Raw genomic sequence first — 20620 nt, 5'->3', positions numbered from 1 at the left:
GGGTAATAGCAATTTTCTATACATACCTAGCAATATAATATATACCGTAAGCATTATCTATAGCGGCAGCATCTATAAACAATGTATATACACCTATATATTTATATATCTATAGATGTAATACCGTATGATTACATACCTATTTATTTTTATACAGTAAACATTGTTCGAATAAGTAGATACCTACCTATGTAGCTCCTAAATAAATTACAAACTGGTAATGTGGAATGATAATTAAACCAATTAAATATCAAAATAACTACTTACTTATAGGTAGGTACCTATGTAAATGCCTACTATAAACCTACTTAGGTAGCAACCAATATACCTATAGATACCTACTCTATCAAAACAAGAATCCTAATAGTGTATGCCGCGCCGCACCGATGACCGCCGCCATAGAGTGAAGGGCTTGTTAGTAACGGGACTAGCGGCCCTATTGCTAGCAATAAGTATAAACCTACTCAGATCGATTGGAGAGAAGGGATTGTCAGTAATGTGGTCTACCAGTCCTATTGCTAGCAATATACGCTATCAAGACGACCTCCACGTGGTCCCCCCTGGAAACCATCGTGCTTAATTCCCAGTGTATTCATCACGATGGGCTAACTGACCTATCTTTCCATCCTCATCTGTCACCTCTCACTGGTGCCCCTGGTTTTTTAATGGATGATAATAGAATAGCGTTCCGTCTACGCTAACAGGCTGGCAGGGCACAAGTGAGAGATGATAGGTAAGAATGAAAAAGGAGGTTAATTAGCCCATCAAAATGAAATTCAAAAAGATGGTTCCCAAAGGGGACCACGTGGAGATCGATCTGACAAGGTGTATTTCTAGCAATAGGACTGGTAGTCCGCATCAACAATCCTTTCCCCCCCCCCCCCGTCTGCATAATTCAGTTGATATTGTTCTCATCCCTGAAGAAATGAAACGTGTGCCAGGTCACCATCCAATCATCGGCCATTGGGGTTTTTTTTTAATGAATGATAATGGAATGGTAACCCCGCCGCGTAATCGGTATACACCGGTGGGACACTAGTGAAGGATGGTAGATGAGGATGAAATAAGTTAGCTCATCGTGACAAATTCAACGAGAATTGTTCACGATGGTTTCCTAGATGGTGGATGGGCTGTTTGATCCCATTAAGTAGAAGGGTTTTTTAATACGTGAAACTGAAATGGCATTTCCGTTTGAGCAATCGTTAAGCGCTAGCAAGGCATCACTGATTGATGATAGGTGATGATGAAAGGAAATCAATTGGCTCAGTTCAGTCAGTCAGGTAGTTTACTATTATTTATTTACTAAGAGAATTATCAAAATAATTAAGTACCTACCTATCTTCTCTACACCGTCTACACCTTTCTACCTATAACCAATAGGTAATAAAAGTAACTACCTAACTGACCTAAATTAATCATAAACAAATTAGATGGAAAGAAAAGGAACGTTTTTATTGTCGCTGCGATCACTGTCAGAATTTTCTTTTTTTTAATGGATGAAAATGAAGTGACCTCGCCGGCGCTATCGGTACACACTGGCAGGGCACCAGTGAGAGGTAATAGGTGAGGAAGAATTCAAGTCAGTTGGTAAATAGAGACGAGATCGAGATGGTTTCCAAAAAAAACTGTGGCACATAGCAAGCCATAGTGTATATTTAGCTAAACCTAGTTTTTCTTGCAAGCCAAAATTTTAGTGGCAATTATGGAAAGCTGAATCTACGCCACAGATAATGCAATAACTTGTATAGTATTTTATTATTTGTCATAATTACAGATGGGCAAAGCACCGGGTTTAAACCCGGTGCTTTGGTAAAAACCCAATAAACACCCATAAACTCCCATAATCACCCAAAAAAATAGGTTTTTACGTATTTTTTTGAAAATATGTAAGTAATACCAATAAATTATTTTTATAAATTGTATTGATCAATTCTACAATATTAAATAAAACGTTAACTAATAATATTTCAGGAAATTTTAAAAATCTATATATAATAAAATGAAAGTAATTAATTTTCAGTGTTTTCATGTTGCAGTTGATCAACATGTTGGCCTTTTGCTTCCCGTAGATACTTTAAAATTTCTTCATAACACCTCGTTCGCACACATGGCCGTATATATTTAAATTCTTGAGCCACTAACAGTCCGAAATACTCATTTCTTTTATCCTCTTCTCCATAAATTAAGCATTTAGAACAGTTTGTTTCTTCTTTCAGTAAATTTTCTTTTACTTTATCCTCGTTTTTTTCTTTGTTGCGACGACGCTGGGTAAATCATCTGGACACTGGGTCTCACTATCGCCAAATATATTTGGAGATCGGCTTCGGCTACGGCTTGGCAGACATTTTTTTCTTTCTACAATTTTAAATTAAATTTATTAGAATAAATGCTTCGAACACACGCGATCTAAGTACCTTTTGTGTTTATTATACCTTACCTACCTAGGTATAAAAAGAGTACTTACGTAGATTTTCTTTTATTAACTGTTTTATACGAAGATCTTGATCTCTCAAATTAGCATCCATTTTACTTCCAGTGATTATCAACTAAATTAATAATCCACAAAGTATTAAATAACGTTTTTATGAAATATTTAGCACAAAAACAATACCCTTTAAATATCGATCGTCAGTAACTGTGGCTGACTTACCTATATTCTAGCAAGCAGGACTGCCAGATGTGAAGGGGAAATCCCCAATAAATTGTTGCATGTGACTGATGATGTGAGCATGTTCGTTTCATAATAAAAATGTTGCCAGGTAACCAAAAAGTCATATGTTTTTGTGCGAATTACGATCATAATCTTTACGATCGTACATTAAAAAATAGACAAATAATAGTATGAGTACGATTTAAATCGTATATCTGTCAACCCTGCTAGCAAGACAGCGACAAAATCACGTTGCATAACAATGTAGCCCAAGCTTATATCTTATGAAATATACGGAAGAGATACGGACTTAGAAAAAACAGAAATGTTGTTCTTTGTGGAAGTCATTGATGAAATTCTATGTATTTTAGCCCGCAAACTTTCTTCAAACAAAAACAGCGCCATCTAGTATCGAGTTCTGTAATTATCTCTTTGTTTATGGATTTGAAGTAAGACCGCCACGCATGCAATACATTATGACTGGGGATTCCCCTATTCGTCGACGCTGAATATGAGGCGACGACAATCACTGTCAAACGTGTTCACTATTACTCTGACTCTGGTAACGTGACTTCCTGGTAACGTGTTAGGTAGGAAAAGCAGTAAAAAAGTGCATATTAAGGGAGCAGATTTGAAATAATATTTATACTTAACAAGAAATAATTAAAGGTAAGTGGATTTTTGAATGATACAATTATATCATGATCACTTAACAATTTTAACTTAAAATTAGATGTATTATTACAAGCTTTTATTTAGCTTGCGTTATGTAAATAAAAGTATGTAGGTATGTTCGTATGTTGATGCAATTATCCTCAATCCTCAACCGACTGGGATAAAATTTTCCATACACGTTTATTTTGGATGATAGTGCATAGTTAGCTGAGAGTCGTCATTGGATAATAATGGTGGATAGCCTAAGATGTGTACTAGATATTTATTTTTAACATAATATGCGTAAGTACCTAATCGAATTAAAGAAGTTGCTGAGAAAAATACAGAACAATACGATAATAAACTAGCGTCTGCGTTTAATCCTCCGAGGAGATGTAATTTTACAAAGGTTTTTTGTATTTATTTTATTATTTTTTTAATAAATTTATTGTAAATAACAAGAAATAATCATTGTAAAAAAATAGGCACTCTATTGTTGAATTTTCGTCAGACCAACTAATCATCGTTCATTTTTTTAGGTTCAATGGGGAGACCTAAAGATTTACGCATATGGGAGCACTACCGTACTTTACCAAACAAGTCTGTTTCTTGCAAGCTTTGTAATAAGGTCTACAAATTCAGTAATGCTGCCAAAATGCTTCAACATCTTATCACTTGTCCAAAATCTCCAGAAACATTAAAAGACTCTATGAAACTTATAAAAGATAGCTCGTCCAAAACCAAAATGTCTGGACTGTCAGAGATAGAGACAAATGATTCTTTTATAAGCCCCTCGTCGTCTGCTAACACTACAATAAATGCTGAGTTTCAAGACACCGATGATCATATAAAAACAGAATTAGCGAGAGCTATATTTGTAACAGGGACGCCATTATCGATGGTGCAACATCCTTTATGGATACAATTTTTCGAAAAATTGCAACCAAAATTTAAAATACCTTCACGTAAAGCTTTAGCGACAAAATACTTAGATAAAATATATAGAGAAATGCGTTTTGAGTTAAATGAGGAACTAAATGCTTGTAGTTACTTACACCTTCAGTGCGATGGCTGGTCTAATTTAAGAAATGAAGGAATAATAAACTTTCTTATATCAAAACCTCAACCTGCATACGTTAAAAGTTTGAATACAGAAAGTAATCCTCACACTAGTGAATACCTTAGCCAAGAAGTTGAAAAAGTAATGAAAGTGTATGGAGCAAATAAGTTTCTTGTACTTATTGGCGATAACGCTAGAAATATACAAAAGGCATTCGAATTAACAAAACTCAAATATCCACATGTTGTTCCTCTCGGTTGCTGTGCACATATCCTTAACTTGTTGTGCCAAGATATTGTAAAGATACAAGAAGTAACTGTGTTTATTATGCAAGCCATAAATATAATAAAAACTGTTAAAAGGAGTCAACGATTAAGTTCCTTGTTGATAAAATCAAGGCAGGGTGAAGATTCTACACAAACACTAAAATTGCCTTGTGCTACAAGATGGGGAAGTCATGTTACTTCGTTAAAAAGTTTGAAAGCAAATAAGATAGCTTTGCAAATATTAACAGTTAGAGAAGATGTGGTAATTTCAAGAGATATTAAAGATTTAATTCTAAGTGATGATTTCTGGACGAAGACAGGGGAATGTATAAGTATTTTGGAACCAGTCACTGAAAGCATATTTTACTTAGAGAGCGACCAGAATCGTTTGCATCGCACATACATTACATTTAGAGATGTACAAGCTAAGATACGTTTTGCATTAAATGAGATTTCGACATTGAGCGAAGAAAGCAAACAGCAGATTCTAACATCAGTATCTTCAAGATGCAATATGGCAATGAGGCCAATACATTTTGCAGCATATATTCTAGACCCCAGGACTCTAGGAGTCGAACTTACTCAAGAGGAAGAACTTAAGGGTATGGAGTTTATCTACAATTTAAGCCAACACTTAAGTTTGTCAAATGTAATGGCAGATTTGGCGTGTTATAAAGCTAAAGAAAACTTTTGGGCCAGAGGATTTGTATGGAGCTCATTAGATAGCATTGAGCCCCTAATATGGTGGAAAGGTATTTGTGGTTCCACTGAGTTAAGCAAAGTAGCGATTCGTATTCTATCAGCTCCCTGTACTTCGGCAGCCACTGAGCGTTCCTTTAGTATCCAAGGCTACATACATAATAACAAAAGAAATCGACTTACAACTGAAAGAACTGAAAAAATTTCATTCATTTGTTATAACTGGAATCTTAAACATAAAGCTGAATGCGAGGACATTCAGTTTAATGAAGAAAATACCTTAGAAGCTTTCATTGAGCAAGTAAATGAACATAACAGTTTAGACGAAATAGAGCCTATCGAACCTATACAATTCATCGCTTGTAATAACTCTGAATCTGACAGTGATTGACTGTAGTTTTACATTTTACTTTCATCTCTTTCTTAATAAACTCAAAATCAAATTAAAAGTTTTTTATTCTGTAGGCTGCATAATAATATTGTCTATGTCCAGTATAGTGGACGTCTTGCGGCTGAGATGACGATGATGAAGTACAAAATCATAAACACCCAAAAATTTGGGTGTTTATGGGGTTTAAACCCAATAAACCCAAAACACCCGGTTTTTACCCACCAGACTTTAAACCCACCCAGGTGGATTGCCCATCTCTAGTCATAATACAATACTTGGCACAGAGCAAGATTCACTACCTTTTAAAAGATGGCGGTGGCTTTGTAGCCACTAAACCTGGGAAATGAATGTATGTTACCTTTTCGAACCGACAACACATTTAAATGGTAGTAGTATTAATGTATTCATAATAGGAAAGGCAAAAGAACTAAGCCATACAGCCTGATCTTCAGTAAACATTTGTAATTCCATATTTTAACAAGACAAAGCTGCCACATCTTTTTTAAGACATTTTAGATAGTCCATAAGGCATAAGTATTACATTTTTAAATAAATGATGAAAAGAAATATTTTCTTATATAATGTAGCAGAACGTTTCACGATATACTGAAGAGATGGCGGGATAGTCTGAAATATTTCTTGAAGTTTAACAAATCCAAAAATTTTGTTTATATTAAAAAAAGCCGGGCAATAAAAAATATATGTAGTTTTCATTTTTGGAGCATATAGAACAAACTAGAGAATCAATTATTTTCATACGATATAAATGGATACTGAATTTACAATTCCTAAATCTCAAAAGATATCTGGGTATAAAATATTCGATTTCAAAATAATTTCTTGTTTCATTATTTATTCCTGCGTACCAGGCTCCTATGTCTTTACTTATGGATCTCCATATATTACAATGAAATAAATTGATATTCATAGTGTTTTATAATATACGTCTCTATTAAAAATATCGATATCGACTATAGTCATAAAAGACTGAGCCACTTCATAATGTAACATTTTAAAAATGAAATACATTTATAGTAAAAGTATTTAAGTTTATTTTTTTTTATTTTGTTCTATTTTAATTTTAAATCAATTTTTTTAGTAAATGATTAATGACGATTCTCTTTAGCGCATTAAATAAAAATAAATAATGCAAAATCGGAAGATTTGTGACTAGAAAAACAGCATCTTATCTCATCATAATCAAACGGCGAAATATACACCAGTTCTATACTATTACTATTAAACAGGCAATAGAGCGGAATTAAGGCTCCAAAGAGTTTGCAGAGATTTGACTATTGAACAAAGCTAACTAATAAAGTTGAAAACCGACATCCGTGGTATAATTTCCGTAAAAAATTTGGAACGTTTCCCGATTTTAATGCGTTCTACTATTTTATACTGATACAAAAACACGAAACCCATCTCAGTGTAAAAAGATATAAGACAGGGTGACGTCATATCCCTAAATTTCTTCGCAGCTGCATTGGAAGACGTTTTCAAAATCTTGGACTGGAAAAGATATGGTATCAATGGCGAATTACTTTCGATACAACTTTAACTTTTCGATTTTGACTTTAATAATGCTTCTCAATAGGTAGATCTTAATACGAACACGGATAAGACTAAAATCATATCTAACGTCATACCTATACCTGTTGTGATTGAGAACTGCTTAAAGTTGTTGACGAGTATATATACCTGAAACAAATCGTCCGACTAGGTAAGTCCAACTTCGACTGAGAAGTCTATCGATCAATGCAACTCGGTTAAGTAGCGTTTAAAAAAAATACGCCACATCTTCTTGCTTAAAATAACTGAAGTCACCGGCAAAGCCCGAATAATAAGCAAGTTGAAGTGGCAGTGCGCTGGTCACAAAGCTCGAAGAACCGGCAATCAATAATAAGGTTCTTGAGTGGCAACCCTGCACGAGCAATCGCACTGTAGGTCGATCTACCACTAGATAGAGTGATGGCTTCAAATGCATTGTAGAAGGTCAGTAGATGCAGATGGCTCAGAATTGTTCCTTATGATATGTTTATGTTTGGCAGTGGATAGATAATAGCTGATATGATGATATAATAATAAAACAGCATCTGAAAAATAATTATTCACATACTTAAAAAATACGTAGGAATGTATACACTCGCCAATGTACATTCATATCAAGTTGAAGATAAATGTCAATCAATATATATATAAATGTACATTGGCTACCAAAACCCGCCCAGTTTAATGAATAAAAACGGTGGACTGAGAGTTATGCTAATAAATAATGGACTAAAGATTAAAGGGACAGTAAATACTTTTAATAGACTATAGTTGATAATAATATACTAACCAGGATGCGTATTCATAGATTTAGAATTTTCTACATGTATTCTGAATTAATCGTAGACATGTTACTATTGGATTATTATTTCGCACAAAAAACATTAAAAACAAATTTATAATACTACTATAATATAATACTATACTTGTAGTACAATATGCTTTCTCGAGTGGCAGTAATCAATTACAAATTCATCCGTTTCTACTCCTAAAGTAAGATAAACTCCACAATATGTAAAATAACGAGATCTATTTCCGAAAACCACTTATATGCATGATTAATATTTATGGGATATGAAGAGGATAGCTAGCTAGACTCAGCTAATTTTAATTTTTATCGATATCAAGAATTATTTTATTAAAATTCAAATTCGTCTGTCGTTGTGCTGTAGTAGAAGTATAATAGAAAATTTGAATTACTCATAGACTTAAAATAGAACTTTAATTTATAAACAGCGAAACAAATTGTACTAATTATAAATATTTGTTTTATCGTGAATGTTTTTAATCAAATTTAATAATTGTACACTATGAAATAGCTACTTCTTTTATGACACTAACCGATATCGCTTTTGTGGATTGAGTAGCATTTAGATGTACAACACTATGGGTATTAATTTTATTTCATTGTGTTATTGGTTCAAGATGGTAACATACATCTTTTCCCGTATTTTGTCGGTGTAAAGACAACTTTTAAATAACCGAATGATTAAGTGATCTGTTATTCTTTTCTATTTTCTTTAATCAATTTTGAGAAGAAAGAAAAACTGATAAGCCCTTGATTTTTTTCATCGCGTATATTTTTGTTGTTGTTATATGCAAGTTTACGTTTGTTTATCGGATCGGTTATCATTAATAACTTATTGTCATTAGTCAACAATAAAATAAAATTAAAGTATTTGTTAGCAATGTTGTTTATCAAACACGGTCTTTACCAAGCAATTTCGAGACCTTAAGCGAATCCTAAAAATGCCTGTTACAGAGAATGCGGATCAATATTCAGTATGGGTAAGAAAATTTTCAACTCTAATTTTCATATTATTGAAATAATCAAGAAAACGAATCGTTTGCAAACATATGGCACTTAATTTCTTGACCGTAGTCTGTCCGTCTTACATTTAAAAAAAATTATCCAACTTTTTAGCCTCCAGAGTTAGATGTTTATATAATCTTAATTTTAATGTATTATTTTATAAATGTTAATTAAATAATATTAATGTATCTAATAAAAAACATATATTTAAATCTATAATTTTATTATTATTATTATAAAAAAATTAATCTATCTATTATATACACACTTCTTACATCTAAGTACTATAAATATCAATAATAAACCTTAAAAACTACTTATAAAAAATTTTTTTGAGATTATTGCCAATTGGTAGGATACTGGCAGTGTGCTGAATGACTATGGAAATGCGTTGACCAAAGTATAAGCCAGCCTACTGGTCACCAGAGGATCTTTATTATCAATATTATTATATTTTAAAAATAAAATAATAAATTGATTGGTGTATTTGCTACAATTGTGCTGTATTAGGCAATGCCAGGAAGGTATTGTGGTAATTCTGAATACACTTTAGGTGTATTAAAGGGGAGGGGGGGGCTGGGTAGACTGTACCCACATGAGAATAACAGGTGCCTAGCCCAGGATGCAAACAAAGTATCATAAAAAATGTCTGAGTACAAGAGAGACATGTAATGTAAATTGGACTCAAATTTTCACACTGAGCCTCTTCTAAGAGTACATATGCACTATTACAACATTTGAAATTCTGAATAGAAGTCTGCTAATGCTCATAATCAAAATCATGAATTGTTTGAATAAAAATAGATAATATTTTTTTCTTATGAAAGAAGAAACAATAAATCTACTACTAAAACATTTACTAATTGAGAAAATGCACTAAATTATTCTTAAAAATATGATATTTAGACATAAAAATTTTTATACATTAAGAGTGTTCATAAATTAACTTACCAAAGTGTGGCAACATCACACTTTTCTGTCAATTTCTTTTTAAAACAATTAAACATTTTTCAATATTTCTGACTGATGATTTAAAAAGTTCTCTGCTGGCGAACATCTTGACTCACAATGACTATAAGAATATTGTCATTATATATCTCACTACTATGCTAACGTCTATTATACTTACTGTTATCATTGTCCCATTAGGTAAGACCTGTAATTAATGAGATAGTTTAATGAGTTCTAATAAATGAGTATATCAAAAAATAATTATGAACACTCTTAACAAATACATGTAACTTTTGTATAGAAATATGAATTAAAACTTTGTTTTTTTTTTTTCAATTTTTAGGTGGGATTAATTTATATATTTAATCTGATTGTTGGTACTGGAGCACTGACATTGCCAGCAGCTTTTGCGAGGGCAGGATGGGGCCTCAGCACAATTTCACTGGTTTTCCTTGCATTTATGAGCTTCATGAATGCCACATATGTCATAGAGACAATGGCATGTGCCAATGCCGTTTACAAATGGAAGAGACTTCAAGCCATAAAGAGAGATAGTGTATGTAATGCTTATTAATATCATAAATTTCAAAGTGAATTTGTTTTTTACCTTTAGTCCTAAACAGGTTAACCAGTTATGAAATTTGGTATACACATACTATATATGTATACATATATACATCTTTCCTTCGTCTAGGAACCATGAATCCTTCAAATGTAACATGGAAAAGCACTTACTAAACCCGTATAGTGTAGTCAACCATTGAGAGTAAATAATTCTCTTTTCGGTTGGTCATATTCATGAACCATATTGTTTCTGTGTTTGTTCAAAATGGTGTGGTCACATGTTATGCTATAATTATAAAAAAAAATATGGGTGGAGAAGAATATAGGCTATTTTTTATACAGATCAATGAAAATATTCCAGTTATGTGGACAAAAACTCGGGAACAATAAGTGTATTGTAAAGGTTTAAAGTAGTGCGTCATCATGGGCTTGCTTGCCATTTTAAATAAAAAAATTGTTGAATATCAAATTGGGAATTCAAAACTGATTTCAATTGTGACTAACTAGTATTACAACAGTATGTACAAAAGTCGTTTGCTTGGGTATCTCTGTCCTATTCGTGTTTTAATGGTAAAGCAGTTGTGTTTGCATGGTTGTTTCGGTTTGAAGTGTGGGATATGACGTGAATTTACAGGGTACAAAGAAATAACACCTGAGTCCTCAGGAATGGCAATGCAGGGGGGGTATTATGGGCGAAATAGTATACTCTGTTATGTCCATGGTACTGCTCACGTCTATAGGCGACGGTTACCACTTTCCATCAGGTGGGCCGTCAGCTTATTTGCCATTTAAAGTTTTATAAAAAAATTTAGTCTAAAAATTAAACTACTGAACCGATTTTCATAAAAAATCTATGGAATGTATCTATAACTAAATCTGACAGGAACTTTATTACCTCATAGGTAATAAAAAAAAAATATATATACAACCGAAATAATAACCGAGATCGATTTAAAAAAAAATCTGAATATATCTACTCGCAGATCCAAGACCATGATTCTGATGATGACGCTACAACATCCCAGCAGAACTATGGTGACCTAGAAGAGCCCTTAGTATGCGGGGAGTCCATACCATCTCGGTACTACAGTCTGGACCGCCGCGTCGAACTTGGCGAGATGGCGGACTTGTTTCTCAACAAAATAGGCCGTACTATGTTTTACTGCACTCTATGTATATATCTATATGGCGATTTGTCTATTTATGCTGCAGCCGTCGCCAAATCTGTTATGGATGTTGTGTGGTAAGTTTTTTTTTTCTGTGCATTAAGTTTCCTTTTATGAATATTTTACTGAACTATATGTTACCTTGCAAAAGTCCCTAACACTGGATATCTGATTAGAATTATTTTGTGTAATTCCGCTATCATTAGTATGTGTGTAACTGGCAACACTCGAAAATTTACCACTATTATTATTATAAAAAATTTCACAACCTTCCATATTAGTCGTCAATCTCCGACTTCCATTTTGTTCACGTTTTACGACACGTGTTTCACATTTAAACAAGTCATCATCAGGCAAATTATTGGATCGCGAATATTCCCTTTATGCTTGTATAGTAAAACCTTTAAAATTGCATGGTGCAATGCACATGAGTTGTGCAAGTATATGGTTTGGCTGAAATTTTATATTAGGACAAAATGTTTATCAGCTGTGTACTGATATTTCGAAGGAAATATAGGCAAATAAGTGTTCTTATTGTCTATTTGAATGGAACCTAATGAAGAAGTAAATAAGTTTTGTGTACATTATTAGGAAAATATTCTCTAAATGAAATTAGAAAGAAACCAAACAATCGATTAATATATTTGTATAATAATCGTTTATATAATAATGGGCATTATGATGAGAGACAAAAACGAGAAGTGGACTAAAGAATTGACTGAATGTTATCCACGAAATGGTAAAATAAACAGAGGGAGACAAAAAACTAGATGGGAAGATGACCTGAAAGAAGTGGCAGGTGCAGTGGCGTTAAACCACACATTATAGAGAGAAATTGAAATCGTTGCGACCTATGTCACAAGACAAACTAATAGAAGGTAATAACATAAAAAAAGCAGGAATAGTTGAAATCTTATATAACAATTTATTGTTATTGCATGAATCAAACGATGCAATCGAATTTATCCATTTCTTAAAAATTGTGGAATGTGTCATTTATGTGAAATTGTATTATCAGTAAAGGCTATTAAATAACGATTATAATCGATAAAATATTAAATATATTTTTAATTTGTACTGCTCTTGGACATCAGAATGTCTTATGGTACAGTCAATTTGATTTGATTGTTCACATTTTCATTAGTTTCTATTAAGACAAATTGTAGTCGGAAATGAAAATTATTATTATCCAAACTTCATAGTTTCATAGTTTTATATTTTTTCGTAAGCAAAACTGCGCGAATTCATTACTTCATTATGAAAATTTACAATTTACAATTTTTATAATTTATATTCAACGAGAAAATATCTGCATTACCATCAGTTCCCAAATTAGGCCAGACCTGTATCTTAGGGACTATAAAACATAAAACAATAAATAATGTACTAAATAATTATCTATCTTGATATCAGCCAGAGGTCCTTATATAACTGGTTATTTGATTAAAATTATTTTAACAAATAATTGCACATTGCATACAAAAACTAGATGGAAGCATTGCACTCCTGCGAAGCCGGGGCATCTACTTGTGATTTGCTCATGTTTAAAGCCATTGACTGGCTGACGAACAAGCAAGCTGACGGCCCACCTGCTGGAAAGTGGTAACAGTCGCCTATAGACAAGAGCAGTACCATGGACATAACAGAGTATACTGTTTCGCCCATGATACCCCCCCCCCCCCCATGCGTTGCCATTCCTGAGGACTCAGGTGTTATTCCTCTGTACTTAGTAAATTCACGCCATATCCCACCCTTCAAACCGAAACACAGCCATGCAAACACAACTGCTTCACGGTTGAAACACGAATGGGTCAGAGGTACCCAAGCAATCGACTTTTGTACAAAGTCTCCCTCTGGATGATGTAACACATTGCCTATTTATCGAAACTCAATACAGACTTGCCTAACAGTGTTTCTGATTGCTGTGTTGCTATGATTCACTATTGAAATGACACTTGTACAAACAGAAATGTTAAAAATATAGGTAGAGTTGTAGCAATTTCGATGGTTAGCTCAAACGCGTTGCTATTATACAGGTTGAAGTCGAAATGGTTAGCATTTAGGGGATGTTGTACAAATGAGTATTTCAAAAGGCTTCAAAAAGAATGAGGTTCTATCATATCTTTTTTTATTGACGATAATGGAATGGTAACCCCGCTTGTGCTATATGCTGGCGGAGCATCGGTGAGAGATGACAGGTAAAAATGAAAAGGCGGGTCAATTAGCCCATTATGATGAAGTCGGGACGGTTCGCTAGTTTTGTGTATTTAGGGGGGGGGGGGAGGAATTGTTACTGATAAGGGTTAACGGCCCCAGTTGGGAGAAAGAGATTGTAATGGGGATTTAATTAATTAATTTAAATAATTGTATGTTTTAGTGCAATAAAGAATATATATATATATATATATATATATATATATATATATATATATATATATATATATATATATATATATATATATAACATTGTTAATAATATACTATCAGGTCGACTTCCACGCGGATTCCCCTGGAAGCCATCATGGTTAATTATTAATGAATTCGTCGCCATGGGCCAACTGACCTGAACTCCGCCTCACCTATCATCTCTCACTGGTGCCCCGTGAATGTATACCGATAGCGAAGGCGAAGTCACTATTTCATTTTCACCCATAAAAAAAATAATTTCATCCCACAGTTCACCCATATCACCGAACGCAACTGACTCAAATTGGGACCAGATGTCCTGTTTCAACAACTCGGCCGCCGGTACTGACCCCGGGGCCTATACCCGGCTGCAGTGCTATCGAGCCGCTCTACTCACGTTTGCTGGAATTATGGGACCCTTCGTTTTCTGCAATGTTCAGAAGACTAAGTACCTACAGTTGTTCACATCCGGAATGAGGTGGTTGGGTGCGTAGCTCATTTTATTCAAGTTCTCGAATTTGATGTAATATAAAATTGATAAATCGATGTAATTTACTATAATATAATAAAATTGTAACTGATCTACATCTGTGCATGGAACATATTAAAATTAAGGGTTTTTAAAAGCAATAGATGTCGAAACAATATTTTTTTTTAATTTTGTCTATCTGTCTGTCTTTCTGTATATTTGTTCCTGTACCAAAAATTGTACCAAATTGAATGCCTTTTTTGCTAACTGTGAAGGTTTAACTTAAAAATTTGTTTATATTATAAATTGATACGCCATATAGAAATGAAAAATAATCCTTAATATGTCAGTAGAGAAAAGGTAAAAAACAAACAAATTTACTTTCACATTTATAATATTAAAAAGAATATTTTTTTTACTTTCAGCTTTCGCCATAATGATATCATTGGCGATACATCTGCTAATAGGGGTCGAGCCGCACGCGCAGCCACCGGCGTTCGACTTCACAGGGCTGCCGACGCTGTTCGGCGCATGCGTCTACTCCTTCATGTGCCATCATTCACTGCCGGCGCTCATCAGCCCCATCAGACGTAAGAACCACTTGGGACTCCATCTCTCTCTGGATTACGGCCTGATAAGCGTATTCTATCTCGTTCTAGCCTTCACTGGGGCGTTCGCGTTCAAACACTTAAATGATCTGTACACATTGAACTTTGTGCCAAGCGACAACGAAAACATATTTCTGAGGATCATAGAATATTTTCTTACTCTATTCCCCGTGTTCACGCTCTCGACTAGTTTTCCAATTATAGCTATAACATTAAGGAACAATTTGCAGAGTCTCTTCTTAGACACCACTCGGCTGGAGTCGTACAATTTTATATTGAGGAAGTTGTTGTTTCCAGTCGTAACTGTGGTCCCGCCGTTGTTGCTAACATATTACTTGGAGGATATAAGTAAGCTTATAGAATTTACCGGCTCGTACGCCGGCACTGGCATACAGTATCTGATACCGACGTTCCTAGTAGTGTTTGCTAGGAGACATTGCGCGAATCTGCTAGGTTTAGGCGTTGTCAACATATACAAGAGTCCGTTCTCTAATATTGCCTGGGCAATATTCGTTTTGTTATGGTCCTGCATGTGCATAATTTTGGTGTCCGTACACATGATTGAAAAGATATCATGACGATAATTCGATTTGGTTCTTTTTTTTTTTGATCAATTTCTGTGATGCCAAATTTTACTGCCATTAATTATAGTATTTGTTTATCTGTTATTGTATATAGAGCTGGGAATATACAGCAATACCTATATATTGTGATTACAATATATATATTGCTCAAATAACGGATATATTAAATAGCAGTTATCCAATATATAATATCGAAATGAGGCTCCCGGTCGAATTGAACATAGATATCTGACTGATACGGGCGATGTCGAAATGGATGATGACCCATTTTCCGCCGTGAATATCCAATATTGGAGTGGTATCGATATTACTCATGCCTAGTTGTATATACCATACCATATCATCCGTTAATTGTTCAATGCTGAACGTAGGGCAAATACCTTGGAAGGGTTTTTCCAGTTGGCAGCCAGGTTGGCAACCGCAGTTAGGCCTTGGTGATGTTTTAAGATGCTGTTGCCTATCCCTCGACCGTTAAGTTTCCTTAGTCGCCTCTTACGACATCCACGGGAAAGGATGGGTTGGCCTATTCTGTACCGGGACCACATGGCAATATTATTGTACATTATCAATTAATTGATGTATTCTTAGCATATTTCTAACATTGAATGTCTTGCCACAATCAAATGTTAATTTAAAACGCCAAATTGCGTAAATTTTTTTAATTTTTGTTATATTTTCTATATTTTATTTTATTATTTTTGTAAAAAAAATATATATTTACAATTCAACCAATATTTGTGTGTAAAGATAGAATGTGATATTATACTATACATATGTACATATGTAAATAGAAAGTGTATAAGTATGTAGTAAAAAAAAATAATGATTTGGCATTCTTAAATATATCAAAATCTTTATTAAACGTATGAAAAATAATAATAATAATATAAAACAAATAGGTCTACTAAAAAATCTCTACATTTCCTTACAAAAGACTACCATATTAAATACTTGCAGAATAGGTAGAAAAATCTTAAATATAGACGAGGAGAAAGTAGTCACACGTCATACACAAGCATAATTTTCCATACAAAACATACACACTGCACTTACTTGGTCACGTACCCGTAAGTGTAGTATTTTTACTAGCGTTAAAAGCTGAGAAATTTGTAAAATAATAATAATAATAGAGAATGCATGCTAAATAATAGGTTGTATGTAATTTTTATTATTTTTATTATTCTACCACGTTACAGCGTCTATACATTGTAACGTGGTAGTCATACGTCTAATTTTTATTATTTATCACAGTGAAGTCGGTGAACTCTGTAATATATATATATATATATATATATATATATATATATATATATATATATATATATATATATATATATATATTTTTTTTTCTTCTGACTTGTACGTAACCTTTAGCTTTATTAACAAACTGTGTTCTATGAAAGCTGAAATCTTAATATTTTGCAATCCATGCCATATAAATAGTGAATTCATGGAAAAATACTTTATGTGACACACTAAACTTGAAATACAATTATTTTATACAAATTCCTACTTAAAATATGAGCACAGCCATTATCAAAGACTAGTAATAATTTAGGTTAATTAAAATGTAATTTATTATATACATATTTTGTTTACCAATACCCAAAGATAGCATTACAACGCTCAAACATGCAAGATTTACTGATGATTTGTCACTATTGAGTCTTTCTAAGTAGTTTTTTTTTTTTATTGTAGTATTTAATTTGACAATGGTAGTCAATATATCGTATATAAATACATGTCAACGGCTATTATAAAATATGGGATTTTATTATTTTTAAAACTATTTATTATTTCATGCATATTAATTTTTTATTGTTATATCATTAAAGTAACAATGTTTGTCAAATTAAAATGAAATAATTGCTTTTAAAATTTATATAATTTTTATAACAATGTTTATATGCATGCACATTGGGAATTGTACGAACTAACTGTGTTTGTTGTTTTCGACAATTGGTTTGAGTTCATTCGAAAGTCTTTTGAGGGAGTACAGCACTTTGTTTCAAAGCGTCTCATACGCCTCTGAAGAAGGCTTCCAGATGGAATTAAAACAATTGTCGAAAACAATAAACAAAGTAAGTTCATAAAATCTCTCTCTCTCTCTCTGTTATAAATTGCCACCTCATGATCTCCTGCCATTCCTACCGATTTCAAAATAAGAGGAGGTTCTCAATTTAGTTATTTTTTTAAATTTATAAACGGATTTAATTTTTTTTTTTAATATAGTTTCTGATTGGTCCCATAGAATTTTTGTCAAAATCGATACAGTAGTTTTTAAATCAAAGTAACTGGTTATGCCATTATTATAATTTCGCATATGAGGCTATTTCAGAATTTATGTATACAAAAATTATGTTTGAATTGGACACATTGAATAATATATGTTGTTTACATTGGACAATTTAATTTTCATAAAATTTAGCCCTAGGTAATGGGCAACGCATGAGGGGACCGTGGACGTCACAATGTATTTTGTGATGCTATTCCTGCCTATATGCGACGGTTACCATTTTAATTAGGTGGGCTGTCAGCTTGACTGCTATTCCAAGTGTTATTTAAAATCAGGTTATAGCGTTGATCGCTGCAAATAAGTATTTGTAAATTGTTTTAAAAACACATCTATATGTGATTGGATAAAATATTATTACAATCATAATGTATAAAAGGATAGTAACATAAAACTACTTAATTTGATAGAAGACATTGGGGTCGATTCTGATGCCTTATTTCTCGAAAACTATCTCTTAATTTAATATTTAATAACATAATTTCTCGAAATCATTGATTTATGGATCATCATAAAATAAAATTGCAATAATTTGGACTTAAATCTATTGGAAAATTTGTTTATTTTAGTCTTTATAATAAAGACTTAGTTTTAATATATATATATTTTTTTTATTAAATTGGGATAGTTTTAGAGGAATGGTGACTCAAATTGACCCGAATGTTATTTTCTTAATAAGAAAGTGTCGTTTAATTTATTCTACTTATCTATAGGCAGCGTAATCCTTATATTCGTCCTTGATAAAGTTTTTTACATTTTGATAGAATTTTAAATTTCCGAATTTAATATAGTGTTGGTAGGTATTCGTTTTTTAAGAGAAATTTTAATGCGATTTTCGGTTACTATTTTCACATTTTAGGCGCCCACCCTTACTAGTGTTATAAATGTGAGTGTTTGTTCGTTACAATATAGCGTCTTAACGGCTTAATTAATTACTATGAAATTTGGTATATACATACTATATGGGATGGAGACGGATATAGGCTCCTTTTTATTCCAGTTTTTGCTGTTTATTCCATTTTATGCTGACGTAGTCACGGGAAAAAGTTTGTTTCTTTGTTGTACAGTAAAGTCTTAAATTATAGGATACAGAATTATTTAGAAAAGAATTAATACAATTGCGGACTTATCCTATAAAAGGGATCTCTTCCAGTCAACCATTGAATGTCTGATAGAATTGTAAATTGGCGGAGACAAAAAAAAAGTTAAAAAAAGATAGAAGAATAATAGGTGTTACAGTTACGAGTATAACATTAATAGTAGAGATATAAATCACATGTTTTGTTCGTGTTTAATTTTGTTTAAAAGCTTTTTCGGAATATATTTGTTGATAAGTGTGGCATGTTAACAACCATCTAAATGATAATTAATTTTAATACGTACTGATTTAATATTGTATTATTTATAAGTTATTATATATTAGTTTATAAGTTACTGAATTTTTTTTTATGGTAAAAAGGCGACATGACTGTTAGTAAGATTTAAATTTGTAAAGATTGATGAAGATTAAAATGAAGAGATAAAATGAAGAGAAGTTTAAATTACTTCTTTAAATTTATTTAAACATTTGGGCACTGCATTTTGCATCTTTTGACACTTGCTGTAAGAAGATATAGGACATTATAAAAACCGTGTTCCTTTTTATATTTGGTGATTTCATATACTTAACAAACAGTATAGAATCAGTCCCAATAGTACCTAATTGTACTAAATTTATATGAAACAACAACTAATTTTCCATTAGCTGGTGTCCGACATAAGATACTAAAAGCAGAAAGTCGATTCTAAGATGCTAATTCTCTAAACTTAATATTTTAGTTGAATAGAGTCGCGTTTGACAGATAATCTAAATTTATAATTTTCATTTAAATCTATTAATATTTTTTTTTAATGGATGATAATAGAATGGTGACTTTGCCTGCTCTATCGGTATACACTGGCGGGACACCAGTGAGAGTTAGCCCATCGTGACAAATTCACCAATAAATCAATCACGATGGTTTCCAGGAGGAATCGCGAGGAAGTCGACCTGATAGGGTATATTGCTAGTAATAGAGCTGCTAATCCGCATTACTAACAATCCCTTTTCCCCCCTCTAAGGAATTCAGTTCATATATCAACAAGAACTTTACAATAAAGATTTCGCTGTAATATCAAATTAAAATTTTAGATATAGTTTTAGAGAAATGAGGCCTCAGAATCATCCCACTATGTTCATTTACTCCTATCTTATTTCGTTTAAAAAAAGTATACTTCTAAATTAAAAGTTCTAAAAATGTATTATTAGTTTTAAAAATTAATGTGTATACCAATATTTAAATTATTATTAAGTATATTAAAGAAATTATATGTAATAATGAATAGAAATGTTTATTCTAGTCTGAACACTTATTGTAATTTAATTTATTATAATTATTTGTAATTGCAAAAATAATGTCTTATTCTATATATATTTTTCTTTATTATTCAGAAATGTAAAAAGATTTTAGTAATTTTCT

General features: G+C 32.5%; 2 protein-coding genes across 2 annotated transcripts; both read left to right on the top strand.

The window, feature by feature from the left end:
* Nucleotides 1–2269: 2269 nt before the first annotated feature.
* On the top strand, nucleotides 2270–6575 carry LOC128202611 (uncharacterized). The gene is made up of 2 exons (XM_052903530.1): nucleotides 2270–3319; nucleotides 3844–6575. Exon 2 carries the CDS (start codon nucleotides 3849–3851, stop codon nucleotides 5718–5720), a length of 1872 nt encoding a protein of 623 aa, XP_052759490.1. The 5' UTR covers nucleotides 2270–3319; nucleotides 3844–3848; the 3' UTR covers nucleotides 5721–6575.
* Nucleotides 6576–8705: 2130 nt separating this feature from the next.
* Nucleotides 8706–16527, top strand: LOC113511652 (transmembrane protein 104 homolog). The gene is made up of 5 exons (XM_026895332.3): nucleotides 8706–9056; nucleotides 10376–10588; nucleotides 11580–11839; nucleotides 14440–14654; nucleotides 15063–16527. Exons 1-5 carry the CDS (start codon nucleotides 9018–9020, stop codon nucleotides 15821–15823), a joined length of 1488 nt encoding a protein of 495 aa, XP_026751133.2. The 5' UTR covers nucleotides 8706–9017; the 3' UTR covers nucleotides 15824–16527.
* The last annotated feature ends 4093 nt before the right edge of the window (nucleotides 16528–20620 follow it).

The sequence above is a fragment of the Galleria mellonella genome, unplaced genomic scaffold, assembly GCF_026898425.1.
Source record: "Galleria mellonella isolate WM207_F2 unplaced genomic scaffold, CSIRO_AGI_GalMel_v1 utg139, whole genome shotgun sequence".
Taxonomy (NCBI): domain Eukaryota; kingdom Metazoa; phylum Arthropoda; class Insecta; order Lepidoptera; family Pyralidae; genus Galleria; species Galleria mellonella.
This window is presented reverse-complemented; position numbering and strand designations above follow the sequence as displayed.